General features: G+C 36.3%; 1 protein-coding gene and 1 long non-coding RNA gene across 2 annotated transcripts in view; one reads left to right on the top strand and one right to left on the bottom strand.

The window, feature by feature from the left end:
- SLC9A9 (solute carrier family 9 member A9) overlaps positions 1-22,725 on the bottom strand; it is a 218,047-nt gene that overhangs the window by 124,109 nt on the left and 71,213 nt on the right. The window contains exons 7-9 of the mRNA XM_084530249.1: positions 12,580-12,712; positions 11,630-11,738; positions 1,115-1,203 (exon numbers count right to left, since the gene is read on the bottom strand). Coding sequence (XP_084386375.1) covers positions 1,115-1,203; positions 11,630-11,738; positions 12,580-12,712 — 331 coding nt within the window. The remainder of the gene's footprint in view (positions 1-1,114; positions 1,204-11,629; positions 11,739-12,579; positions 12,713-22,725) is intronic.
- LOC311441777 overlaps positions 1-22,725 on the top strand; it is a 65,994-nt gene that overhangs the window by 10,729 nt on the left and 32,540 nt on the right. The window lies entirely within an intron of this gene.

Here is a 22,725-nt window from a genome sequence, read left to right as displayed (position 1 = left end):
TCTAAAATACAGTCACCAAGGAAAGTTACTGTCTTCTGCTGGAATATTTTCTAAGTATCAACAGCTTCTGCAGGTATGAAGAAATGCATTTTAGTTCACCAGCTAACCTTTCATTCTGGAAGTACCAACCAGAAACTTTTTCTGATTTAAAATCTGTGAGAGTCCGACAGTTAAACTGATACTGTGACCAGTATTTTTTTCTATCAAAATGTTTTTTATAGAATATTGGATTTTTGATTAAATTGAGATGTGCAAGAAGAGATGAAATTTTCTGCATAAAATTTCTAATGCTTACAACAGAGGAACTGCTGAGAAGGGTACCAGATTGCATCATGAAAAGTGTAGCCCTGGAGCATAAGTTTCCATTTTGTTCTAAGATATAGATTTTCTATAACCTGGGGTTCTTGGGACATACAAGTCAATATTAAAAGGGAAGAAAGCAGCATTTAAATGACTTGTCTCAGGAGCTAGGTTGTGACAAGGTAGTCTAATATTATTCCTTGTGCTGGAAAATATTTTCAACATTGCAATGCAATATCTCCTGTACTGAGAACAACCCCAAGTTTTTCAAAATAATTACAATTATATTACTCACCTGTTTGGACTAAAAGCAGCTCATGTAATTTTTCATCTCTAAACTTTAAATAACAAAAAGGAAATTTTCACAATCACTATAATTATATCAGACTTTTAATGAGATAGAAATAAAATGATGTCATTGCTCAAGTGTGGGGGCTGGACAGTCTGGACTGTTTCTACAGTCCCCTTCTAAAAGTCCATATGGATCTACTTTCTCAGACCACTTCTTTCCTGTTTACCAGAGCTCTTGGATTTCTTTAACCTTGCAGCATTTTTGTATGGAAACTGGTGTAAACTATTATCTCCTTACTCTTTATCTCCGTGATTGATATTTTGGGTCTCTTGGGAAGAATATATTTTTTGTTTGGCCAGAGAATTGTTACTGTTTTCCTGGCAAAATCTCATCTTCCCCCTAATGAAGTCATGGGACTTTTCATTTGCATTAATGGAATCCCATCCAGCTATGTTCTGTCAGTATGTCTGTCTATTCCTTGTACCAGTTGAAGACATAAAGTCAGTTATTTCCATGCCCTACCTCTTTAGTTCTCATCCTGGAATCTGATGACAGATTGTTGTAGGTATAATGGGCCTGCGTGACTCCACAGAAAAGGACTGCAACAATACCTGGAATTCAAAGAAAAGACAGTTAGCTGCTTCTATTTTCTTTCCTAGGTCTTTCAAAGGGCTTCATAAAAAAGCTAATTAGACTGTTAAAAGCATTTGATAACAAAAGAATGGTAAGATATGTTTCATAAGAGAATCTTTTAAATAAACTAGAAGTTTTTATTTGCTAAAAACCATAAAGGTCTTGAATCTTCTAGCTGGCATCATGCATTCATAACATTTCCACTGCTGTGCCTTTGGCCCAGAAGCATAGTAAAATTTGTTTGAATTGATATGTGCTAACATCTGACCATAACCTGACAATTAGGCAGGACTAAAATAATTGTAATATGAAGGACTTCAGACTATATGAAAATCTTGGCAGAGACTGAATAGGAAAGGAAAAAAATAATTTCTCATTTTTAAATACTTTCTCCCCAGACCTGACCCTGCCTCTAACTCACTAGAATCATTGAGTAACATCACTGCAATGCCATATTGTAATTAGAGTAGCTGATATGATTGTAACTGCAACTTCCTGTCAGCACTGGGCATTGACCAAGCAGAAGGAACTCACACAGAAAGAAAATAGAAAATTAAATAAAAGTGTCCACCAGTGATGATATGCAAATGCTCATGGAGGAAGAAAGCTGTGTTTTTCTTAAACTTGGGGCATTCATTCCATAGTGCTTTACTACTTCTGCTTTTCAGCCCTTCCACTTGCTACCTCCTGTCTAAGATGTACAACAAGCCCTAATTTGCATTACAGTTCTGATTCTTCCTGGACTGCTCTGCCACTTGTTAGGTAATTTTTAGCTCATAGGCTAAAATAGTGACCTGAAATAACACTAGCAACTCCTGGAAAAATCACTGAGACATCAAAGCAAGCACAAATAAGCCAGCCCAGGGTTGGGCGATATTCGTCATTGTGATGCGACTGTGTTAACAGCTTTCTAGGCTTTCATTGGGTTAAACTGTCATGAACTGAATCATATACATCAATTCTACTGGAAGCTTCTCAGAATTGGGAAAATAATCAGTTCTGTGCCTTCGGGCCTGGACTTGAAACTGGGAAAGGCTTCTCTCAGCTTCTCCAGGATGGTGACTCCTGAATTTATGAAGACCAGCCAGAAGGAGCTCAGTAAGGGGGACAGAAGAAGCAGGCCAAGCTTAACACAGTCATAGGGGACGAAGGGTAGTAATGTTCTGAACAAGCATCATGTGAAAGTGTTGGTGGCTTGACAAGTCCTATAACAGTCTTATCCAAACCTCCAAATATTTGAATACTAGCAAAAGGGCCTTTGTGGCTCTCTGGGTGAAATCTCCTCCTCCCCTAAAGCAAAGTAGAGATAAGGAATCATGAAAAAGTAAAAATTTAGATAATGCTAAAACTATTTCACTTGTGGCAGTATGCATGAAGGGGAAAAGCACACCAACACATGCCACTTTGCTGTTACTACCTTATCACATCTTTCTCAAGTTTCTGACTCTATTTGGATTGCTAACCATGGAAGTGCTGTCCAGCAAGATCCAACTGTCTTTATTTGCAAGCCTCTCTTGTTTCTGGGAAAAACTGAAGCCTGGCATTAATATGCCATTGATTGAAATAAAAGTATGGAGGAACAAAACACTGATATATATTTATCACAAGAAATAAGTGAAAAAAATGAGAAAGCAATTTTTTTTATTATTTTTATTTTTTATTTTTCTCTCACACAAAGCAGCATGGACATTTTCTTTGCTTCTGGGTTCTCTTTCTATTTATTTACTGGTAATTTTCCCACAGAACACAGGCTCTGCAGCCAATACATATTCCACTGAGCTTTAACAGCTGTCTTTGTTTTTTAATATTAATTTTCTTGTGCCTGTTTTGATCATAGAATCATTGAATGGATCGGGTTGGAAGGGACCTGAAAGACCATCTAGTTCCACTCCCCCTCCCATGGGCAGGGTTGCCAGGGTCTCATCCAATCTGGTCTTAAACTCCGGGGATGGGGCATCCACAATATATATGGATATATATTTTTTTCCAACTGCACTAAGGCTTTTCTTTGCAGTAAATAATATAGGTAGTGGTGACATTGTCACCAAATATGTTCCAGGAAGTTCATGTTTTTATTGAGGCATAATTGTTCTTCTAAATATGTCTTTTTTCTTGGTAACTGTATTTTATTGTGAAGAAGTAATCTGGAGAGTTTATCATTTCTCAAGGCATTAAAACATGCAACTGGATGCTCAAACAATGAAATCTGAGTTAAAAAAACATACCTAATCAGTAATGTTGCTAAGTGTCACTAGCTCCAGGCTCAGTAATCGGAATGGAGATTAGAGTTTGTGATTTACTTTTTTTCTATATGAATCATCATCAAGCCAAGTCTTACATTTTAAATTGACTAGTAAATTCAACTATGATTATACAATGCTTTTTGACTGCTAAGAAACTGTTAATTATTGGTAGCAAGAGAACTGAGTGACATAAGGAATAAAATGGCCTAAATCTGATTTTACAATAGGAATAAATGATCTGAACCATGTAATTATGCAAGTGTAGAAACCAGAAACCCTGTTTCCCAGGGAATGAAGTGGAATATTTCAATCACTTCAAATGGAGGCTTAATATGTACCAGTCGTGTCTTTTGCAATGAATGCTTCATTAAAAAGCTTGCAGTAAATTGTAATGCATTTCCTTAAAAATGATTACTTAAGACTAATAACCAATTACATGCTAATGCAACTACTTAAGAAAAAGGAGAGCATCACCTAAACAGGCAAATACGGAACTTTTTAGTTAGAAGGAAAAAATGGGATGAAGTATGGATTTCTTTCTAAGACCATTAAAGCTGAATTTTGACATTAGCTGGGTTGCAAAATACAATATGGCATATCAATTAGGTTGTTAAATCTTTGCTTTTTTTTTCAGAGAGAAATAGATAAGAATAAACATGATAATTCTGGAACTGTAAACAGAACATATTTATTAGGTGCAGTGAGGCTTATGAAGTGAGACAGTCCCTTTTACCAGTCTTTAGTAATCAAAGCTGTAATTTCAGGGTGCTGGAGATTGTTTTACTTTTTCAGTATTGTTTCATTATTTCAATTTTTAAGTGGCAAAGTTAGCTATTGCTGAGAGACTTAGTACTACAATTGCTGAACACAATGTGAACAGGAAAAGTTTAGAGATTAAATAGGTAATCAGCTGTTGAGTGCAATATAGCTGCTTGTATCTCTATATATAAAGTTACTGAAAATTTTCACTTGATATAAGAATGAGAAACTTGACAATAAAATGTTGATAGGCACTAGTGAAGTTTCAGCTGAAGCTTAATCTTTTTGAAGAGGTTTCATTAGGCATAAAAGCCTACCATTTCACTTGATTTTTTTGTTCCCTATGTAACAGCGAAATAACTTGTTAGCTGTTAATGTAATTAGAGAACTTACTGTTAGTTTTGCTGAATACTTGTTGAAATCCTTGATAGGATAAAAGCTAGATATAATAGGAAGGACAAAGGAGTAACATGTCTTTAAAAGTATTTTGCTGATACTGTGAACATTAACATGACACTATAAAAACTAATGCATACATACTAATCTTAAAATAATTTTTATATTGTGAGCAAAAGAGGATAAACATCCTTCTTCAATCATTTCACAAATAGGCAAAAGGATATATTTCCTCATTTTCCAATATCTTCTGCTTAAATGGAAAAAAAACCTGTACTTTGTCAGAGAAGAGCAGCATGTCTAGTGGGTGTTTTTAATGAAAACCAAACTGATTGGCTACAATTTAAACTTCAGAATTTGCTAATCCAAGAGAAAAAAATTAGATTGTGTCTCCATTTGTCAGGTCTTTTAATGGTAAAAGTAAGAATTTAGAAAAAAAAATAAAAATAAAAAAACACTCTAACTTCTGGGGAAACAAAGGAATAAATTACTGGATGAAACGTAGAACTTCTTTCTAAAAGGCAGACTGACTTGATTTCACCCCATCTTTGAAGCATTCCAGAACTTCAGGGACGTAGGGATGCCCAATGTGTTGTACATGCCACAGTACAACAGATGAACCAATCTTGCATCAAAGGGTGAAATGTTGGAAAAGAGGACAGAGAGAACTGGGAAATAGTGAACTTATTTAAATCAAACAACATGGAATATTGTCATAATGAAATAGAATTCATGGAATTATGTCAGAATATCTCCACAGAGCCCACTGGGCATATTCCAGTTGTCCTGGTTTCAGTTAGGATAGAGTTAATTTTCCTCCTAGTAGCTGGTAGGGTGCTATGTTTTGGCTTAGGATGAGAAAAGTGCTGATAACACGCTGATGTTTTAACTGTTGCAGAGCAGTGCTTATACTAAGCCAAGGACATTTCAGCTTCTCGCTCTGTTCTGCCAGCAGGCAGGCTAGGGGTGCAGCAGGAGCTGGGAGGGGACAGACCCAGAACAGCTGACCCAAACTGCCCAAAGGGGTATTCCATACCATCTGATGTCATGCTAAACAATATATAGGGGTGGCTAGTCGGGGTGGGAGGGCTGGCTGCTTGGGGTTAGGCTGGGCATTGGTCAGCAGGTGGTGAGCAATTGCATTGTGCATCACTTCTTTTGCACACATTATTATTAGTATTACTTATTATTATTATTATATAACATAATTATTATATAATTATTATGTATTATTATTATTATTAATTATATAATATAATTAATAATGATGATGATGATGATGATGATTATTATTATTATCATCCTGTCTTAATAAACTGTCTTCTTCATCAAAGTAATAATGCTATAAACCCAATAGCAACATCAACCCTATTCAGTCTGTTTTCACCATGGATAAGAAGTATGGCTAATCATTTTCTTAAACCTACACCAATGCAGAACCAGAGTTGGTGCTTTGCTCATGGAACTTACATCTTTGTAATTCTTAGATTGATTTTGTATTGGAGTGACAGAAAACAACAAAAGACAGAGCTGAGACAAATTTTTAGGTCCTCATTTGAGAAGTCAGCTTTGATACTGCCCCTGTGTGTTTCAAGTGAGACCTGAACTTCAACGTGGTGAGACATGCCAGGTTTTATCCTAGACATGCTAGGAGTGTTTTTTCAGTTTATCCTAACACTATTGACTAGCAATAATACTGCAAATTAACATGGATACTTACCCTCAGCTAAGACTTGCTAGTCTGATTTTATGCAACTGATCATCAGTCTCAGCCTCATGCTATGCTAGAATAGGTACTTCAAAAACAAATGTCTTTCTTCTCTTCACTTACTGTTTTAAAAGGGTGTACCTACAGCAGCACCATGTTAGCCAGACCGAAGCAGAGCCTGAAGTATGTCCGTAGTCTGGTCAAGTGACCCTGTTACAAGGGTGAATGGTTTAACTAGAACTGCACAGAGTATTGGGTTTAGCATGATGTCTAAAACATCCTTGGAAATACAGGATTCATTCGTGACATTCTCTGTCTTAGAATACCACAAAGATCATCCAGGGCCATCTCTGATTTCCTGCAGACAAGTAATGGGTTAGTAATTAGTAATAACAAACTTTTTGTGTTGTCATCTGTCTCTGCACTATGATGCAAATGCCATCTTCCTAAGCATGAAGAGCCTGCTTTCCTAATTAGACCCAAATTTCATATTTTCCTCCTAGGAGTGGCAAAATGGTAGCTTGAGAGAACTGAAGTTTCTTGCCTTTTGACCTAGAAGCCAAGCTATGCCCTCTCCCATGTTACTGCATGGAGTTTACCTAGTTATGTGTATGACACAACATGACACATTACATATGAATAAGGAAAGAAAACCACAAAGATGAGAATTTAAAGCCCAGAATAATGTCCTTTCATGGAATAATGTCAGGCCAGTGAACTAAAGGCAGTCAGGTACCAGACTGCACTGTGCTTACACTCAACTCCAGAGAGATGACTGATCCTAGACAAATCACAGCAAACAGATGGAAGCAGTAAACAGCTACAAGGATGAATTTACTTTGTCAGCAGTATTAAAGGAACTGGGAGTTGGTGCATTTGTTCTTGCTATGTCCCAAATACAATGGGTAGCACAAAACTGCCCCAGTGGTATACCAGATATTTGGAGTACTCTTTGGACTAGTCTTAGGTACATCAATCATAAATAATTTGCTTATTTATTTTTGGAGAAAATCCTTAGTCACTGGGTAGACTGTGCTCCTGTATGAGGCCCAAAATAAGAAAGTACATGTCAGATATATCATGAAATGTTCAGAAAAGAATTGCTGGGGGCGAATCACAGAATCACAGAATCACAGAATTTCTAGGTTGGAAGAGACCTCAAGATCATTGAGTCCAACCTCTGACCTAACGCTAACAGTCCCCACTAAACCATATCACTAAGCTCTACACCTAAACGTCTTTTGAAGACTTCCAGGGATGGTGACTCCACCACTTCCCTGGGCAGCCTGTTCCAATGCCTAACAACCCTTTCAGTAAAGAAGTTCTTCCTAACATCTAACCTAAAACTCCCCTGGCACAACTTAAGCCCATTCCTCCTCGTCCTGTCACCAGGCACGTGGGAGAACAGACCAACCCCCACCTCGCTACAGCCTCCCTATAGAGAGCGATAAGGTCACCCCTGAGCCTCCTTTTCTCCAGGCTGAACAAGCCCAGCTCCCTCAGCCGCTCCTCGTAGGACTTGTTCTCCAGGCCCCTCACCAGCTTCGTCGCAGCAATAATTTGTTATCACAAACTATTTAATTCATAATGACTAGAGAACAATAATTTTGGATTGAGTTCTGAAAACCAGTCAGGGAACAAAGATGATCTCCTGCCAGATTTTTTCCTTCAAGACTTGTCTTTCCTAGTTTCATAGCACAGGTCTCTGGCATTTAAATCAGAGGCTGAAAAGGTTTGAAGAAACCCTTCTTTTAGGATCTACATAATTTATTCAGCATCTCTTACACCTGCTCGGGAGACATTTTTCACTAGGAGAGTAGAGTAGTAGGCCATAATTTTGATGCTTTTGCACTGATAAATTACTTTGAAGTATACATGAAATGGATACATACATATATTTGAATGATATATCAACCTCTGTTTGAGTATCTACTTAGTTCAAACACCTGCAAATACAGAGGGCCTAGCTGAGATGACTGTAACATACCCATGTATTTCATGGAATCTTTCACAGATTCTTTCACAACTACTGAGTGATCACTTAAAAATTAGTGAATTTTGTCAAGTAGAAAGCAAGAGAATAAGAAATTAATAAATGCAAGATGTACTTCCCTAACTTGTTTTGACAAATATTTATTTTTTTTTTATGATTTTTTTTTCATAGCTTTTTAGTAAGTACTCTGTAATGAAGTTTGGAAATGAAAGCGGCTTTATTAATACTGATCTTACTATAGTAGTCTGCTATTACAACTTAGCAGTCAGGAATGATACACTTCAGGGCAAATCAGAAAACGCACAAATTAGATTCTACTGTGTAAGAATCAATTTATGCATATGTTATAGATTGATGATATAGCTATAAGATTAATAATGATTATATAAATTTATGAACTTTAGTTATCTGTTTAACAATAACATTGTAGTCATCCCAGATTTGCATTTTGTTTTGCTGGTTTGATTGTATCCATTTTTCAACCAGGGTCAGATCCACATATTATGTGTTATATATCATGGGGTATCTTGAGGAAGAGGAATAAATTTTGTATAAAATATTGCCCTGTACTGCTGCCCTTTCACATTAAAAAAAATTAAATCCACAAGTGTAACAGTGAGATCTACTACCCACTATACCTACACAAAACACAGTATAGTCCTTTGTTTATAAATTATGACATACTTCTGTATTAGACTTGAAAAGGTGCATAGTGATTGAAGAGATCGTGTGGAAAGCATTATAAGAATAAAATTAATTTGAGATTACATTACGTAGTAGCTGCAGGAAAATACTGATGTCTGTGTTAATCTTTTGAAGTTTGTTCAGAAGGAATGAGTAGAGCAAACACAATATGCAAGGAAAATGCATATGAATATAGGCGTAAATGATGTACAATGGATTGAGTGAATTTTTGAAGTGAGTCTGCTGAAGTCAAAGATTTATGGAATGGGGTAGTAGAGCACAGCCAATCCATAGTTATGATGTTCTCTTAATTCTAATGATTGCTGTTGAGGTCAGGCACACTTGACTGTAGAACCAGATGGTGTATGCATTAAGTAAAGTAAAGAGCAAAACAAGTAACCTGGAAAAGACGGGAAAAGATACTATATGGAGCTCAGTGTGTTCTGAACAACAAGTTTCTCCCCTTCTGCAAGAGCCACCTTTGAAATCTATACCTCCAACAGAACCTAATTCAGCTGAAAATTTTTTATCTTAGAAGTTTAAAATCATACTATCAATGGAGGAGATTTAGAGCTATTTCAGATCAGACCGAGAGAATATTAAATCAAAACTGGTTAAACCAAACAACTAAAAATATCCACTCTAAACTGTGATGTTAACACAGTATTAATAATGTCAATATATTTAGAAAACATTGCTCTGAGCTTATGAAGCTACAACAAAGGCTCCACGAGTTATTTTTTTCACTCTAACAGCTTCTGACAAAAGCCTTTCACAGAAACTAAACAAAAAAGACCTAATTGATAAAACTCTCAAGATTAAACTTTGCCTCCTTACAACAGTGTAATTAAACATTTTCCAGCTGAAACTCAGAACACATCCCTGAAAAAAGGCTAGTGACAGATATAAATGGTCTTGCATGTTTTCCTTGCAATTTCTGTATTGGCAGAGCAAATCTCTTTTATAAGCCTATATCAATTCCTTTATTTATATGAAATAGCTAAATTTCCCTATGATTTTCTATTTTTCCCATTAATGGAATCTTGACTTTCATTCCACTCTCTTTCTCTGGCTCTTCCTCTGTCCATTTAAAATCCCTTGCCAAGGCTAGCATAAAAGCCATTGGTGGGATTCAGTAAGTCTTTCATTTTTGATATTTTATATGTTGCAAAAGTAAAGAAAAATGGGACACTCTTCAGAGTGACTACCAGGAGAGACTGTACTGTCTGTCGTCTCATTTGCAGTACGCAAAAAAGGCATATGACAATTATTTTTTGCTGCCTGTGCCCAGGAAATGGAAATTACCTTTGGTGCAGCACCTGGGACTTTAAAAGATACTGGTATTTCCCTTACAAATCCACTTTTTGGGTATAAAGTTTAACTTAGAGATTATGCATTTGGTCCTTGATGTAACATAGTATCCTTGTTCTCAGCTTGGAATGTATTTTAAAACATTTTTCCTTAGGAAGTCAGTGATTTAGAAAATCATTATCTTCAGTTGAAGGCAAGAGATTATAACACTTCTTTGGTGTTTTTTTTGTTTGTTTGTTTGTTTTTGTTTTTGTTTTTTGTAATGGCATCACATTTTAAAGAACCATTAAGCATAAAGAAACAAAATGGACAGATTTTCTCCAAGCGACAGAATACAACACTTTTGTTCAGTTCATGTGCCCCTCTTTGTAGCTTGAAGATTTTGTCAGGAATCAGGACACATAATTACGTTTAATAAGGTGAAGATGTCAGAAGATGCAGGTGTTAATACTAACTCAAAAATCATTTTAATTGTATATTAATACTAAAAAAGTAACATGCTGGCTCCATAGAAGTCAGTGGAAATATCTCTTAACTTCAGAAGCTTTGAACAATTTTGCAAACAAAACATGGGCTGCATTAACACTCCATTACGCAGTTATCTTCCCCTGACTTTTCATGCCACTAATTAGAGGTGACAGCATCAAGAACATTAAAATGATGAAGCTATTATGAAGTTTGTTCTTTCAAATCACTCTACACAATAGATTGTTACCTGGGTAAACTATACAAATTTAGAATTTAGAACAATCAGAACATATGTGTCTTTTTACTTTTCACTGGGACCTGAATGTACCCCTGTCCAGTTGCAAAAGGTGTTTACATAGGCACACTGAACAAGATGATTTATTTTTCAGATAAATCCAGAGGTGGCTCCACCTCACTGGCAAAGGTGAGGATGACCCTGTCCTCCATCTTAGTATTAAGGGTGAGGAAACAGGAGGAGGGACCAGGACAAGAAGTGTAGGAAGAGGAGCTCTCTGGCCATGACAGTCACACAGCACTGTATATTTTGTTCCTCATGCTTACTGTTATCTATTGCTCTATAGGTGAGCAATAAATAGCGGGATTAATAGTGGGACAAAGAGTGCTGGGAAAATGTAGGTGGGAAGAAGACTGGGGAATTTAACTTCCTTTAATAAGTCTTTGGAAGAACCATTCAATGTCCCTACAGATCTGTTTTTAGAGATGAAACAACCTCCAGTGTAGCAACTGGTTTTTAGAAGGTTTATAGAAGATGATAAGATGTCATGCCCAAAATAAACATGCCATTTTCCCACACTAGAGGTATATTATAAAACTACACTTACCTGTGAGACCAGCAGCTTCTGCTGATAAGAAGGCACTCCAAGATAGGAGGAAAAACAGACCTGTCTCCAGCATGGGGAATTCACACAGCTTTGTAAATTTTGTCAGGTGCTGAAAGGTTGCTAAGGAAAAGTAAAAAACAACTATTTTATAAGCTTAAATTGTCCACAAAGAGGAAAAAAAAAAAAAAAAGACACCTCCCTCCCCCACCTATATGAGGAAATTCAGGAAAAACTGCACAACTTCTAAATTATCTCAAAGAAGAAAATCTAGCACAGGTATTAAATGAGTGCATTGTGCAACTCTGTTATTTGAAGTGCTTCTTTGGTTTTTGAACCAATGCTTAATTGGTTGCATTTTATATTATTTCCCCAGAAATAGAGGAGAGAAGCTCATTTTGTCCAGTTCTGTATTGATCAGCATTTGATTTACATTTTCATCAGTGCAAGAAAGATGAAAATAGCTGCTCTTCATTCTTCATAGTATTTTACATGAAGAACTGTAAAACACAAAAAAAATGCAGGGTAACAGCTATGCCTTTTGTTTCTGTTTTAGGTAGACTGACTATCTTCCTTTGTAGTCTGGAGTTTGCCTTGTATTTTTCTGTGATTGCTGCTAGTCTGTAGTTCATAATTAAGTTCATGTAGTTCATATATTCACATTTTAATCTCAGAGCATGTCAAAACCTCAATATCTCACTATTTACAAACAGTAAAGACCAAAGTCTTGCCTAATGTTAAAATAGATTTGCATAAAATTTGGAAATAGGCTTGTTTGAGGTCTTTGTGGATTCTGACAAATTAAATGTCTTGTCAGTTCATGACTTAACTCTTTGCAAAGTCTTGAGTCGACAGTGAAAAGGTTCAAGCTCAAAGTAAAGATGGTCACATTCAGGTACTATACATACATATAGATGTTCTCTCTGAAAACAACCCATGAAGGATATTAAAGCTGTGACAACAGCATAAGAGGATCCCATAGCAAATGATCCAGCAAAGATCCCCAGGAAATTTCCCACTGACTGGAAGAAAGCAGCAGCATCAAACGCATTAGGATTCTCCTTAGGACTGTAAATGGATATAGAGCTGAAAAGAAAACAAAGGGATTAGGGAGAGGGAGAGAAGAGGCAATAACGAATACAATCACATTATTATGATACTGGAACCACTAACTGAAAATAGACATTTTTAGGGACTCAAAATGCAAAACAAGGCTTCTTGGTGCTGATAGCAGATGGGAAGGCAAAGCAGATTGAGACTGGGGTGGGAAGCAGTTTATTTTCAAGGTATCACAGTGGAAATCAGTGGTCTGCTGCCAGTCAGTAAACATTTTTATATAAGAAGTGGCATAAAGAATATTGTTTCCAGGCTGACTAAACATTAATAGGTGGTCGGTGTATAAGAAATGTGCAGGGAAGATAGATAACTTTGAATTATTTATTGACTATATGTCTTCAGTACAGTTATATATTCACAAATATTCCTGATAAAAACCACAGCTTTACAGCTGAGGCTCAGATGGGTGATACAAATCACAGCAGGTACCAAATCTGCAGCAGCAATCTTCACAGAATCACAGAATTTGCTAGGTTGGAAGAGACCTCAAGGTCATCGAGTCCAACCTCCAACCTAACGCTAACAGCCCTCCACTAAACCATATCCCTAAGCTCTACATCTAAACGTCTTTTGAAGACTTCCAAGGATGGCGACTCCACCACTTCCCTGGGCAGCCTGTTCCAGTGCCTCACAACCCTTTCAGTGAAGGCACAACCCTTTCAGTGAAGAAAAAGGGCATTTATCTTGTCGTAAACCACCTAGTAGTTCTCTTCTTGGTGTAGCCCTTCGTAAATACAACTGAAGGCATATCAAGAACTCAACAATAGGAAGCCTTGAGGACAGAATGAATGTTGTCCCACAGGAAGAAACTGCTGAAGTTGTCAGAGGTCATCTCCCATGTCCCACCTCTGGGACAACCATCAAGAGTATTTCTGAATGGGAAACAGTGTCACCGAAGTGGAGATTGTTTGTAAAACATTTCTGAGAGTTTCAGGATTAGTATTTGCCAGTAGCCAGTTATTTCCTAGAAATACCAAATATTTATGCCTTTTTTTTTGCTTCTGGAGCCATTAAACTTAACAGATACACAATAACCTTAAGCCTCCTAAACATTAATTAAACAATATATCAGAACTTTGTGGTTCTGTTGCATTCAGTACTGTAGGCCTTTTATGTTTATTGTGAAAGAAAATGCACTGAGCTTGGCACTGGATTCCAGAATGTAGCTTGGGTTGCTGGAAAATGGTTGGTATTTTAAGCATTAAAAATTTAGAATTCTTGAAACGTTTTGAATATTTTAAGCTCTTGCATATTAAGTATGTGGTCCCAGCAGTATGATGTCTTCCATCTGGAGTTAAGACTTAGAGACATAGCTCTTTATGGAGGATTTTCTAAACAGTTACATTAATTTAGGAATCTGCAAATAATATGAAGACAATTGAAAGCAGACATCATACTTTCAATCTGTAAAAAAGGCACAAGGATTCTGAAACATATGGTGAAGCACCACTAAATATGGGAGGTAAATACTAACGCACAAGAATGGAAATCACTAAGCACCGAAATCTGGTATCTCTAGTTATGCTGATCAGCACTATCACAAAACTAGTGAGATGATTCATACTGGAAAGTGCTATTAATATTTCTACACAAAATACTGTTCCCAGAGGAAATGCTATTTGACAAAATGCCACTCTCTAAGTTTTCAGTCCTCTTTCATCTGTGACTCTCTTTGACCCTATTCTTAGACCAAGGGTCAGTTATAATTCTTTGCTTCTCTTGCCTTCAAATGACTCTTGAAATGTTTGTCTTTGCCCTATTGAATATTTGTTGGTTTAGACCTTGTAGGAAATAAAGAACTGTATTAAACAACAGATATATTTGCTATATGGATGGAATAGGTATCTCTGTCAAAGGAAATCCTATCTGTAGTGATACTGTACAATTATGTTTATCCTAGAGAAGAGAAGGCTCTCTGGACCTTATATGTTATATTTTAGTGTCCTTCCAATACTTAAAGGATTCCTACAAAAAAGATGTGGAAAAGCTCTTTGCCAGGATGTGTAGCAATAGGACAAGGGGTAATGAACTTAAGTAAAAGAGGGAAAATTTAGATTAGCTCCAAGGAAGAAATTCTGCTTTCAGAGAGTGGTGAGGCCCTGCCTCAGGCAAGCTGTAGGCAAGCAAGATGTGCCAAAGCCCCATCCCTGGCAGCGCTCAAGGCCGGGTTGGATGGGGCCTTGGGCAGCCTGGGCCAGTGGGAGGTGTCCCTGCCCATGGCAGGGTGTTGGGACTGGGTGGGCTTTAAGGTCCTTTCCAACCCAAATCATTCTATAATTCTGTGATTCTATAAACTAAACTAAGTGTATTTTGTATCCTTAGGGAGGGCTCCAGTTTAGTTAGTTAGTTAGAGTTGAAAATCTTAAATAGTGTAACCAGAAATGCTAGATCTAAAACTTTAGGAATGTCTTGACACTAAAGCTGACACTGGGTTCTTTCTTATTTAACTCAAGTATACAGTGCCTGCAGCTCTTACTATATATTGCTTAATGAATTATAAATCAGGAATTGATTATTTGTGTCACAGGTGCTCTGAATTCACTACTCACAAGCATTGAATGGTGAATTTAGGGAGGTCAACCTGACCACATCCTAAAATAAAGCAACATCATTCAATTATACTGATGGGCTCTGTCCTCAGAAAAGAGTGCTCAGTAATAAAAACAACAAAAAAAAAAGTATTGACATGGAGAGAAAGTTTACTAATCAAATTTCAGCTATTGCCATGATTTGACTTTTTATTTATTATTATTATCTATTTATTTATTTATTATTATGTACGTTAACCTTAAGGCAACAGAAGTTGACTTTGTTAATATCCTTCAAGGTTACAATTTACCAACAGCTTTCAGGTGTAGAGACAGCTAGAAGAAATCATCTTATTCTTGATGTAGTTATTTCAGCAACTAATATGGAGTGACTCATTCTCAATGGTAAATTTTTCTACTCAATATGCTCCCCCAAAAACATGGTATTTTTTAACCTCCACAACACAACATATGCTCATTATGGCAACTATGGTTTCTGCTATAAATCTTTTCAGAACTAGGGTTTCCCATATACCAATTTCCTACAGTTCAAAGAGTATTTTCTAATATTCTATTTTTCATTTTTTATTATTCTGAACTAGGTTTATTATTTCCTTTTCCGAATGTTTCTTCTTTAATACTATATTTTAGCTATATTTTAAGCATCCAAAATACTAATTTACCCGATAATTTTCCTATATGAGCTACACATAAATGGAACAGTTTTATACTGTTTATTCTAGTACTTCCTGCCAAGTCAATAATTTGATCTAAAAGCAAAATTTCAAAGTTTAACACTGGAGAGAAACATAATTAAACTTAGAGAGCCTCTACTCTTCTGCCTGCTCCTCAGAGAACAATTCAAGAAACACACTGGCATGGCTTGCTGTTGCTGCTAGTCTGCTCTCTGTGTCCGTTGCAAAAGGTGGTGATCTCAGTTCATTATCAAGCAGTGTGTGAAACTTTGATATTAAATTTGAAACTATTTAGTATTTTAATAGTAGGGGTTTTCTAATTGTTGAACTAGTATAACTAAAAAATTGTGTGTTTAGATAAATTTGTATCAATGTTGGATTTAGGAAATACTAAAAATAAATAGAAAACTGTCTTCAGAGTTTGATAACTGAACAGAACTAATGTCAAAGATATACTTTATCAACAATTAGAAACAATTAAGGGACAGAGTGAAAAATTTTTGTTACGTCCTCAGTGAGTGCTTGATAGACATATCTCACAAACACCTCCCCCAGTCCCTACTAAGGATTAGCTAGTACCTCTTGTATTAGAGACCTATTTCATGGATCCCTTTTTCTACTCAGTTCTTCTGTGCTTCCTTTACCAAATATTAATGGACAGGGTCAAGTGTTTTCACAGCTTTCAAAATGGAAATATAGGGAATATTTATTTAGACAATAAAGTGTAAGTTATGATCATAACTTTTGCTTGAGACAGAAAGAAGGATTTGCAGCTTGGCCCATTTATACCACAGAGATTGTTCTGCTTCTTCCCTCCATGACCTGTTAAGATCATTTTAGGATGGAACCTCAGGATGGTGAATGGTTCTTTCTATTGGGTTGCGTAGAGATATAATAGTAAAAGTTTCCATGGCAAGGAGAATTTTAAGTGCTGTTGTAGTAGGAAGAGTATAGTCATGTTTCAATTTACATCTTAATTGATTAGTTTTTACATCCCATTATTCTCAAGAAATATCTTATTTACTTATTTATTTGCTTTTCTTGCTGCATTGTTTTCCAGTCTGTGAATCTGTGAATATATTTTCATTTAAATAATAGTATTTTCCTTAAAAAAAAAAATAAATGAATATATTTAGGATTAGAGCAAAGGTTTTTAAAGAATTTCATGAAAGATTTATGAGATTTATAACCTCATATCTGTATATGAGGTTAAATCTTGTATCCTGCCTTTGGCCCCTATCAAGGCCTGACATGCCTCAGACTGGCATGGCAGCATCAAATCTGTTAATCTGTTGCAACTAACAGAACAGAACAAAGATCCTTGGTTTTGATAAAAGCCAAAATGATGCAACACGTATTAGATGAGTTTTTTAAAAAGATGATATGCTGGAAAAAAAGGCATGCAAGGATCAGAAGAAAAATATGTGCAAACTGCAGAAAATTTCTGATAGAATGATGTGAAATAAGTGATTAGAAATAACTAGCAGATAAACTGTTTTATTCCTTCCTCTGTTTATTTGACCAACATGAAAGCACAAAGCTTATGATCTTCAGAAAAAAGATTTTTTTCCACTTGCTAGGTCAAAGGTCTTCCTATTGCCCAGTGGCCTTTTTCCTATTTGCTGCACTGCTATGTGCTACATAATACTGCACAGCTGAGAATCAGGGACCATGTTAAAAATAAAATCATACTGAATATACAGAAACATCAGGTATTCCTTAAAATACCTTCACAGAGTGAGTGGGATTTCCCGCAAGTGATAATTATAGAACTACATGGTAATTTTATCAGCTGCTAATTAAGAAAAACAAAACAGGTCATTTTATGACAGAGTCCAAGGTTGTTTTTAAGAGGAAAATGTTTTTCTTTCCTAACATTATACTTATACAAATAAAGGTAGGTAACATGTTAGAAAACTATGTTAGAAAACTTGGAGTTTTCAGAGTAGTGGAGTGAACTGAACAATTTCTGTTCCCTCTAAACTTTTTAACTATATGATTTTCCTAAAAGTGTTGGAAGAAAGCCTGAGGCAGAGAACTGTAATTTTCCCATAAGGCAAGTGTTTCAACCAGAAGCTCGATGTGAAAGTGCATGTGTACCACTAGACACCTACACCTTCTCTTGGCAAGCTTTAGGTTGGTAAAGGCTTCTGGGCTGCCTCATAAAGTAGCTCCTTGCACAGTAATAGTAAGTAGATGAACTATAAAAATTAAAAAAAAAAAAAAGAGCTAAGATTGGGATGTGAGTGTGCTAAGCCAATAAAAGCATCTGTGAAGTAGAGACAAGCTTTGCAGATGATTAAGGGAGAGGAAGGAAGTGGCACACCAGGAAGCCTTTAGGACATGAAAAAGCAACCTATTGTAACAGTAGACTGAGGCAAATATGTGGAGATCTTCTAGATGAAAACTTCCAAAACCAAGCTTACTGCATTTTTCAGACATATTTAAGATGGTGTTTGGTAAACAAAGTCAATGCACAGAAGGTGCATTAAAAGAACATAGATGAGTCTATGTTCATCCTTCATTGTAAAGAAATCTGTCTCCCTGGAATTTATTCCTGACAGTATTTGTGAATGTTCAGAAGATTAAGGCTCCAGAAGTGTGGAGTTCACAGAAATTTGGACTTTCTATTTATATACTTATAAGTACTGCAAAAAAAGTTGCAGTTGCATCCAATTCTGAACGTCCAAAATATTGCAGTGGCATCCAAATCTGGATGGCCAAAACTTTATTCTTGGCAGTACATCACATTATGGTTTTATTCCACTCACAATCTGGTTTTAGCACACTGTTAGTAGTTCTATTGGTTTTAATTCTAGAGGAAGGTCTAGCAGCTATTTAAGAATTTACCTTATAGAAGGAATTACACTCTATTACATTTTCTATGTGTAATGGCATATTTTCTTCCTCTCTTTCCTGTCCTTACCTTTGTTCCTTTCTAGGCTTTTCTAGACTTTATGAGCCGTTATTGGACTTTTTATTTTGATTAATTCAAACCAAACTAACACTTTCTGTTGTAGAACATAGGGATTTTGCTGTTTATAGAAACCTTTCTTAAAGTAGATTTGTTATGAGTTCCAAAGTGGCTAGCTGATGGCAGATGTCAAAGCACAAGGCATGCTAGAAAGGTAAAACTGTCATAGAGTTTATGGAAAACATAAGTTTTCCCATTTATGAGGAAATGCAACATCTGCATGAAAATGAAAAAGGAATTCAGTCTCTCTGCTAAATTTTCACTTAACATAAAATAGCTAGATTTACTGATAGATTCAAGCTTCTTTTTAAGTGACACAAGGCATTTTCAGACCAGATTTAACTGGATAGCTTAGTAAATTCATCAGCAGTATTATAAAGCAGCTGCAGAATTTGAGTGACCCTGTCCCTTGACTTGGGCAGTCAGAAGTCAGCTTAGCTCATCAGGAGTCATTTTTGGCAGCTACTGACAAATATTTTCTACACTTGTAAGTATTTCAGTTTTCTTCTGTGTTCAGGCCTGAGCTGACACAGAGCAGCAATTGGCAGTACAGCTGATGCAAATAATGAGTAGTTTGTCTTGTTCCAGGTAGACATTCCCTAATGCACATCTTAGTTTTGATTTGCCCTCAAACATCAGGGGCTGCAGAAAACCTGTCATTCTCCCTCCATCTCCACTGCCTCCCTAGCCACTACCCTTAGGGAGCCTCTTGCACCCTTAGAGAGACATGGGTACTGTCTCTTTATCACAGTGATCCTGCCCTGAAAGTTCCACCACCTTCACCTTTAAAGGAGCTGGTAGCTCACCCACCCTGATGGGGTTGAACCCAGTGTCCTGGTGCCCAAGAAGACCTTTGCAAGCTCCTCCTGACAGAAGTGCTGGGAACTCCCCCATGCTCTAATCCTGTTCAGAACTAGGTCCCTACAGACTTGTAGTCACTGCAGACACATAGAAAGGAGATGTGAGATTACAGTTTTCATGATGAGTAATACCCTAATGGGCTTACAGACTGAAAAATTTCATGTCCAAAGCCACATCTCATCCAGTAGGGGGGTTCTTTACCTGTGTGCATCTGAGAAACAGGATGTACTGTTTGTGAAACCTGACATTCATACTCATTACGGCATGGTGCAGTAGAAAAATAAAAGCACGGCATAAATTTCTAAGTACCTCAGGCACACAAATTATGTTCCTTATACTGAAATTTGTGCCTTTGAACATGTGCCACAGTATACTTCAATTCTTGTAGTTTTTTTAAACTAAATTTCACATGAATTATATTTTTGCTTCTCATAAGCACTGTATACAAACAACATGTTTTTATAACTGAGTCATGTACATATGCAGTATGAAGCCTGTAAAAGAGTTTGTGTGTCTGGAAGACATGATAAAGGTGAGAAACCAGATACACCTCCATGGATTCAGAACAGCACAATAATCTTTTCAGCAAAGGTGGCAGTGTCCTGATCACTAATATTCTAAAATCTACCTTTTTTTGGAGTAGTTTTTCCTCTCAAAATGAGAGAAAAACATGCTGAACCCCTAGCTCAGCTGTGTCTTAAATCTTCCTTACCAAGTTTTCCCTTCTCTTTCCACAAGAAGTGTATATGTACTTCTCCTGCACTTAGTGTTCTGAGATATACACAATATGGTATATTGTACATGTACAGGAGTCCTAACATTTTCATTATCTTGTCCTAGGCAAATGTTGTCTTCTTTTTATCTTTAATAGAAAGAAATCCTGATAAACTGCAACCCTGACATAATTCTTTGTAAAATCAAACTAAGGCTTTAATAGTAAAATATGTTAGCATTTATCTGAGGCTTGGTATAGGAATGTTTCTTTCTTAAATGACAGCTATTGCTTCTAAATGTCTAATTTTCATACATCTTTTTGAAAATATCACCGTCATTTTGAAGTGACAACTCTGTTCCCAAAAGCCTGCCCCATATCTTTGAGAGGAATGAAGCACATCAGCAGAAAACAGATGGCTGATAGTGGTTCATCTGTGATGGGATGTGCTGTATTCTGCATTACACTGTTAACACTATCCTCACTTATGAGCTGATCATATCAAAAAGCACATAATTTAGAAATTAATGTGCCTGCAACTGTGATTGTTTCTCATTTGGGTATCACTAATGTTATCCACCTCAGTGCTTAACTTCCATTCAAACATAGCAAAAAGAGAAATGGCTTGTGTATCTAAAGTGACCTGAAGGGTGTCCCCTCCATTTAGGGAGCTCTAAGTGGCAGATGTGAAGATGTTTGTAGTGGGAAAAAAGTAGAAACAAAGAATAAATGTCCAAGGAACATAAATATGTAAATATAAATTATTAATGTATTAATATGAAGAGCTGGATTTCTCTTCTGCCTTGCTGTAATAACTTATGTCCAAGAAAAATAGAATTTACAAATTATAAGAGTACTGTAAAAACTGTGCAGTTTTTCTGCATAGAAAACATGACTGTAATAGTTACTAACCAGGGATGTATCAAAATGCCAACCCTCTGAGTTAACAAGAAAAACAGAACAAGAAAAAATCCTCCAGTTTCTGGAGGAAAAAAAGAAATACAGTCCTATGTGGTATTTCAAAAAAAATCTGCTCCACCATGCTACTTAAACAACCAGACATGAATGGCAGAGGATGTCTAATGAATAAGAGTACTTCATACTTTGTGAAGGCATCCTCAGACATCCAGACACTAATCCCCAGGAAGTGCGTCAAATAAAATTGTTTCCTGAACAAGATGATAATGGTAAAAAACAAGAAGAGAAACTAATAATTTGAAGAGATATATTGTGCCATTAAGGGAATTAGACGTGGTGTATGAATTAACACTTCTACTAACATTTGTCCATGACCCTAGACTACCTTTTTGCCTCCTTACTACTGATATCTGACTTAAAATAGCTGCTGTCCACTCTCAGCTTTCACATCTCTAGACCCAACCATCCAAACTTGTTTAAATGATTTAATGATTTTTATTTATCTAACAGTAAAATAAGGAACAGAACTTGCTTTCTTCTTATGTGCTTGGACCTTTATCTCCTATCACCTTTATATTACTCTTCTTTATTATATCATTCTTCATCTTTGTATTATCCTTCATTTTTTTGCCTGTGAACCACTAGTCACTATTTACTTAAAGCAGAGTTGATAAATATTTACCAGAAACATTTATACAACCTTCAATTTATGTGACAGTTCTTATATTAGTCCAGGGTGATGTGTTCATGAAATAAGGATATTCACTGAAAATGGTATTTCTCTTTTGAAAGACAAAAATTGAATTTAAGTGTAATTGCATGAGTGTAGGGCAAAGAGTTTAATGTACTCTTGGAGGTCTAATTCTATCCACAGCTCAGTTTTATTTTTACAGAAGTGGCAAAAGGTGATAGATACTATGGGACTTATTTTACTCTACACACCTGGAGCGCAAAGAGTAAAACATCAGAGCTAACAAGATGCTGACTGATGTATCTGTAAGAAGCACGGGAGGTGATTGCTGGCTGGCTGGGTAGTTTTAATTAACCCTCCCCTTGTACTAAAATTATTGGGATAACTCCAGAACGAGACATTGGAGCCATTGAACTACTCTTGCCTTTTACGGTGACGGCATTAATGCAAATAAATACGATATTCATCTATGTCAATTGAATTCTACCTTCCTGTTGGTAAAATGATACTGCCTGATAGTTGCCTGCACTGAATGATACACATTAGAATGCTTCAGCAGATTACTATTAAATGACTGTGATTTACTGTCATTCTGCTTGAACAC

This window comes from Aythya ferina (genome assembly GCF_964211825.1).
Source record: "Aythya ferina genome assembly, chromosome: 9".
Lineage (NCBI taxonomy): Eukaryota > Metazoa > Chordata > Aves > Anseriformes > Anatidae > Aythya > Aythya ferina.
This window is presented reverse-complemented; position numbering and strand designations above follow the sequence as displayed.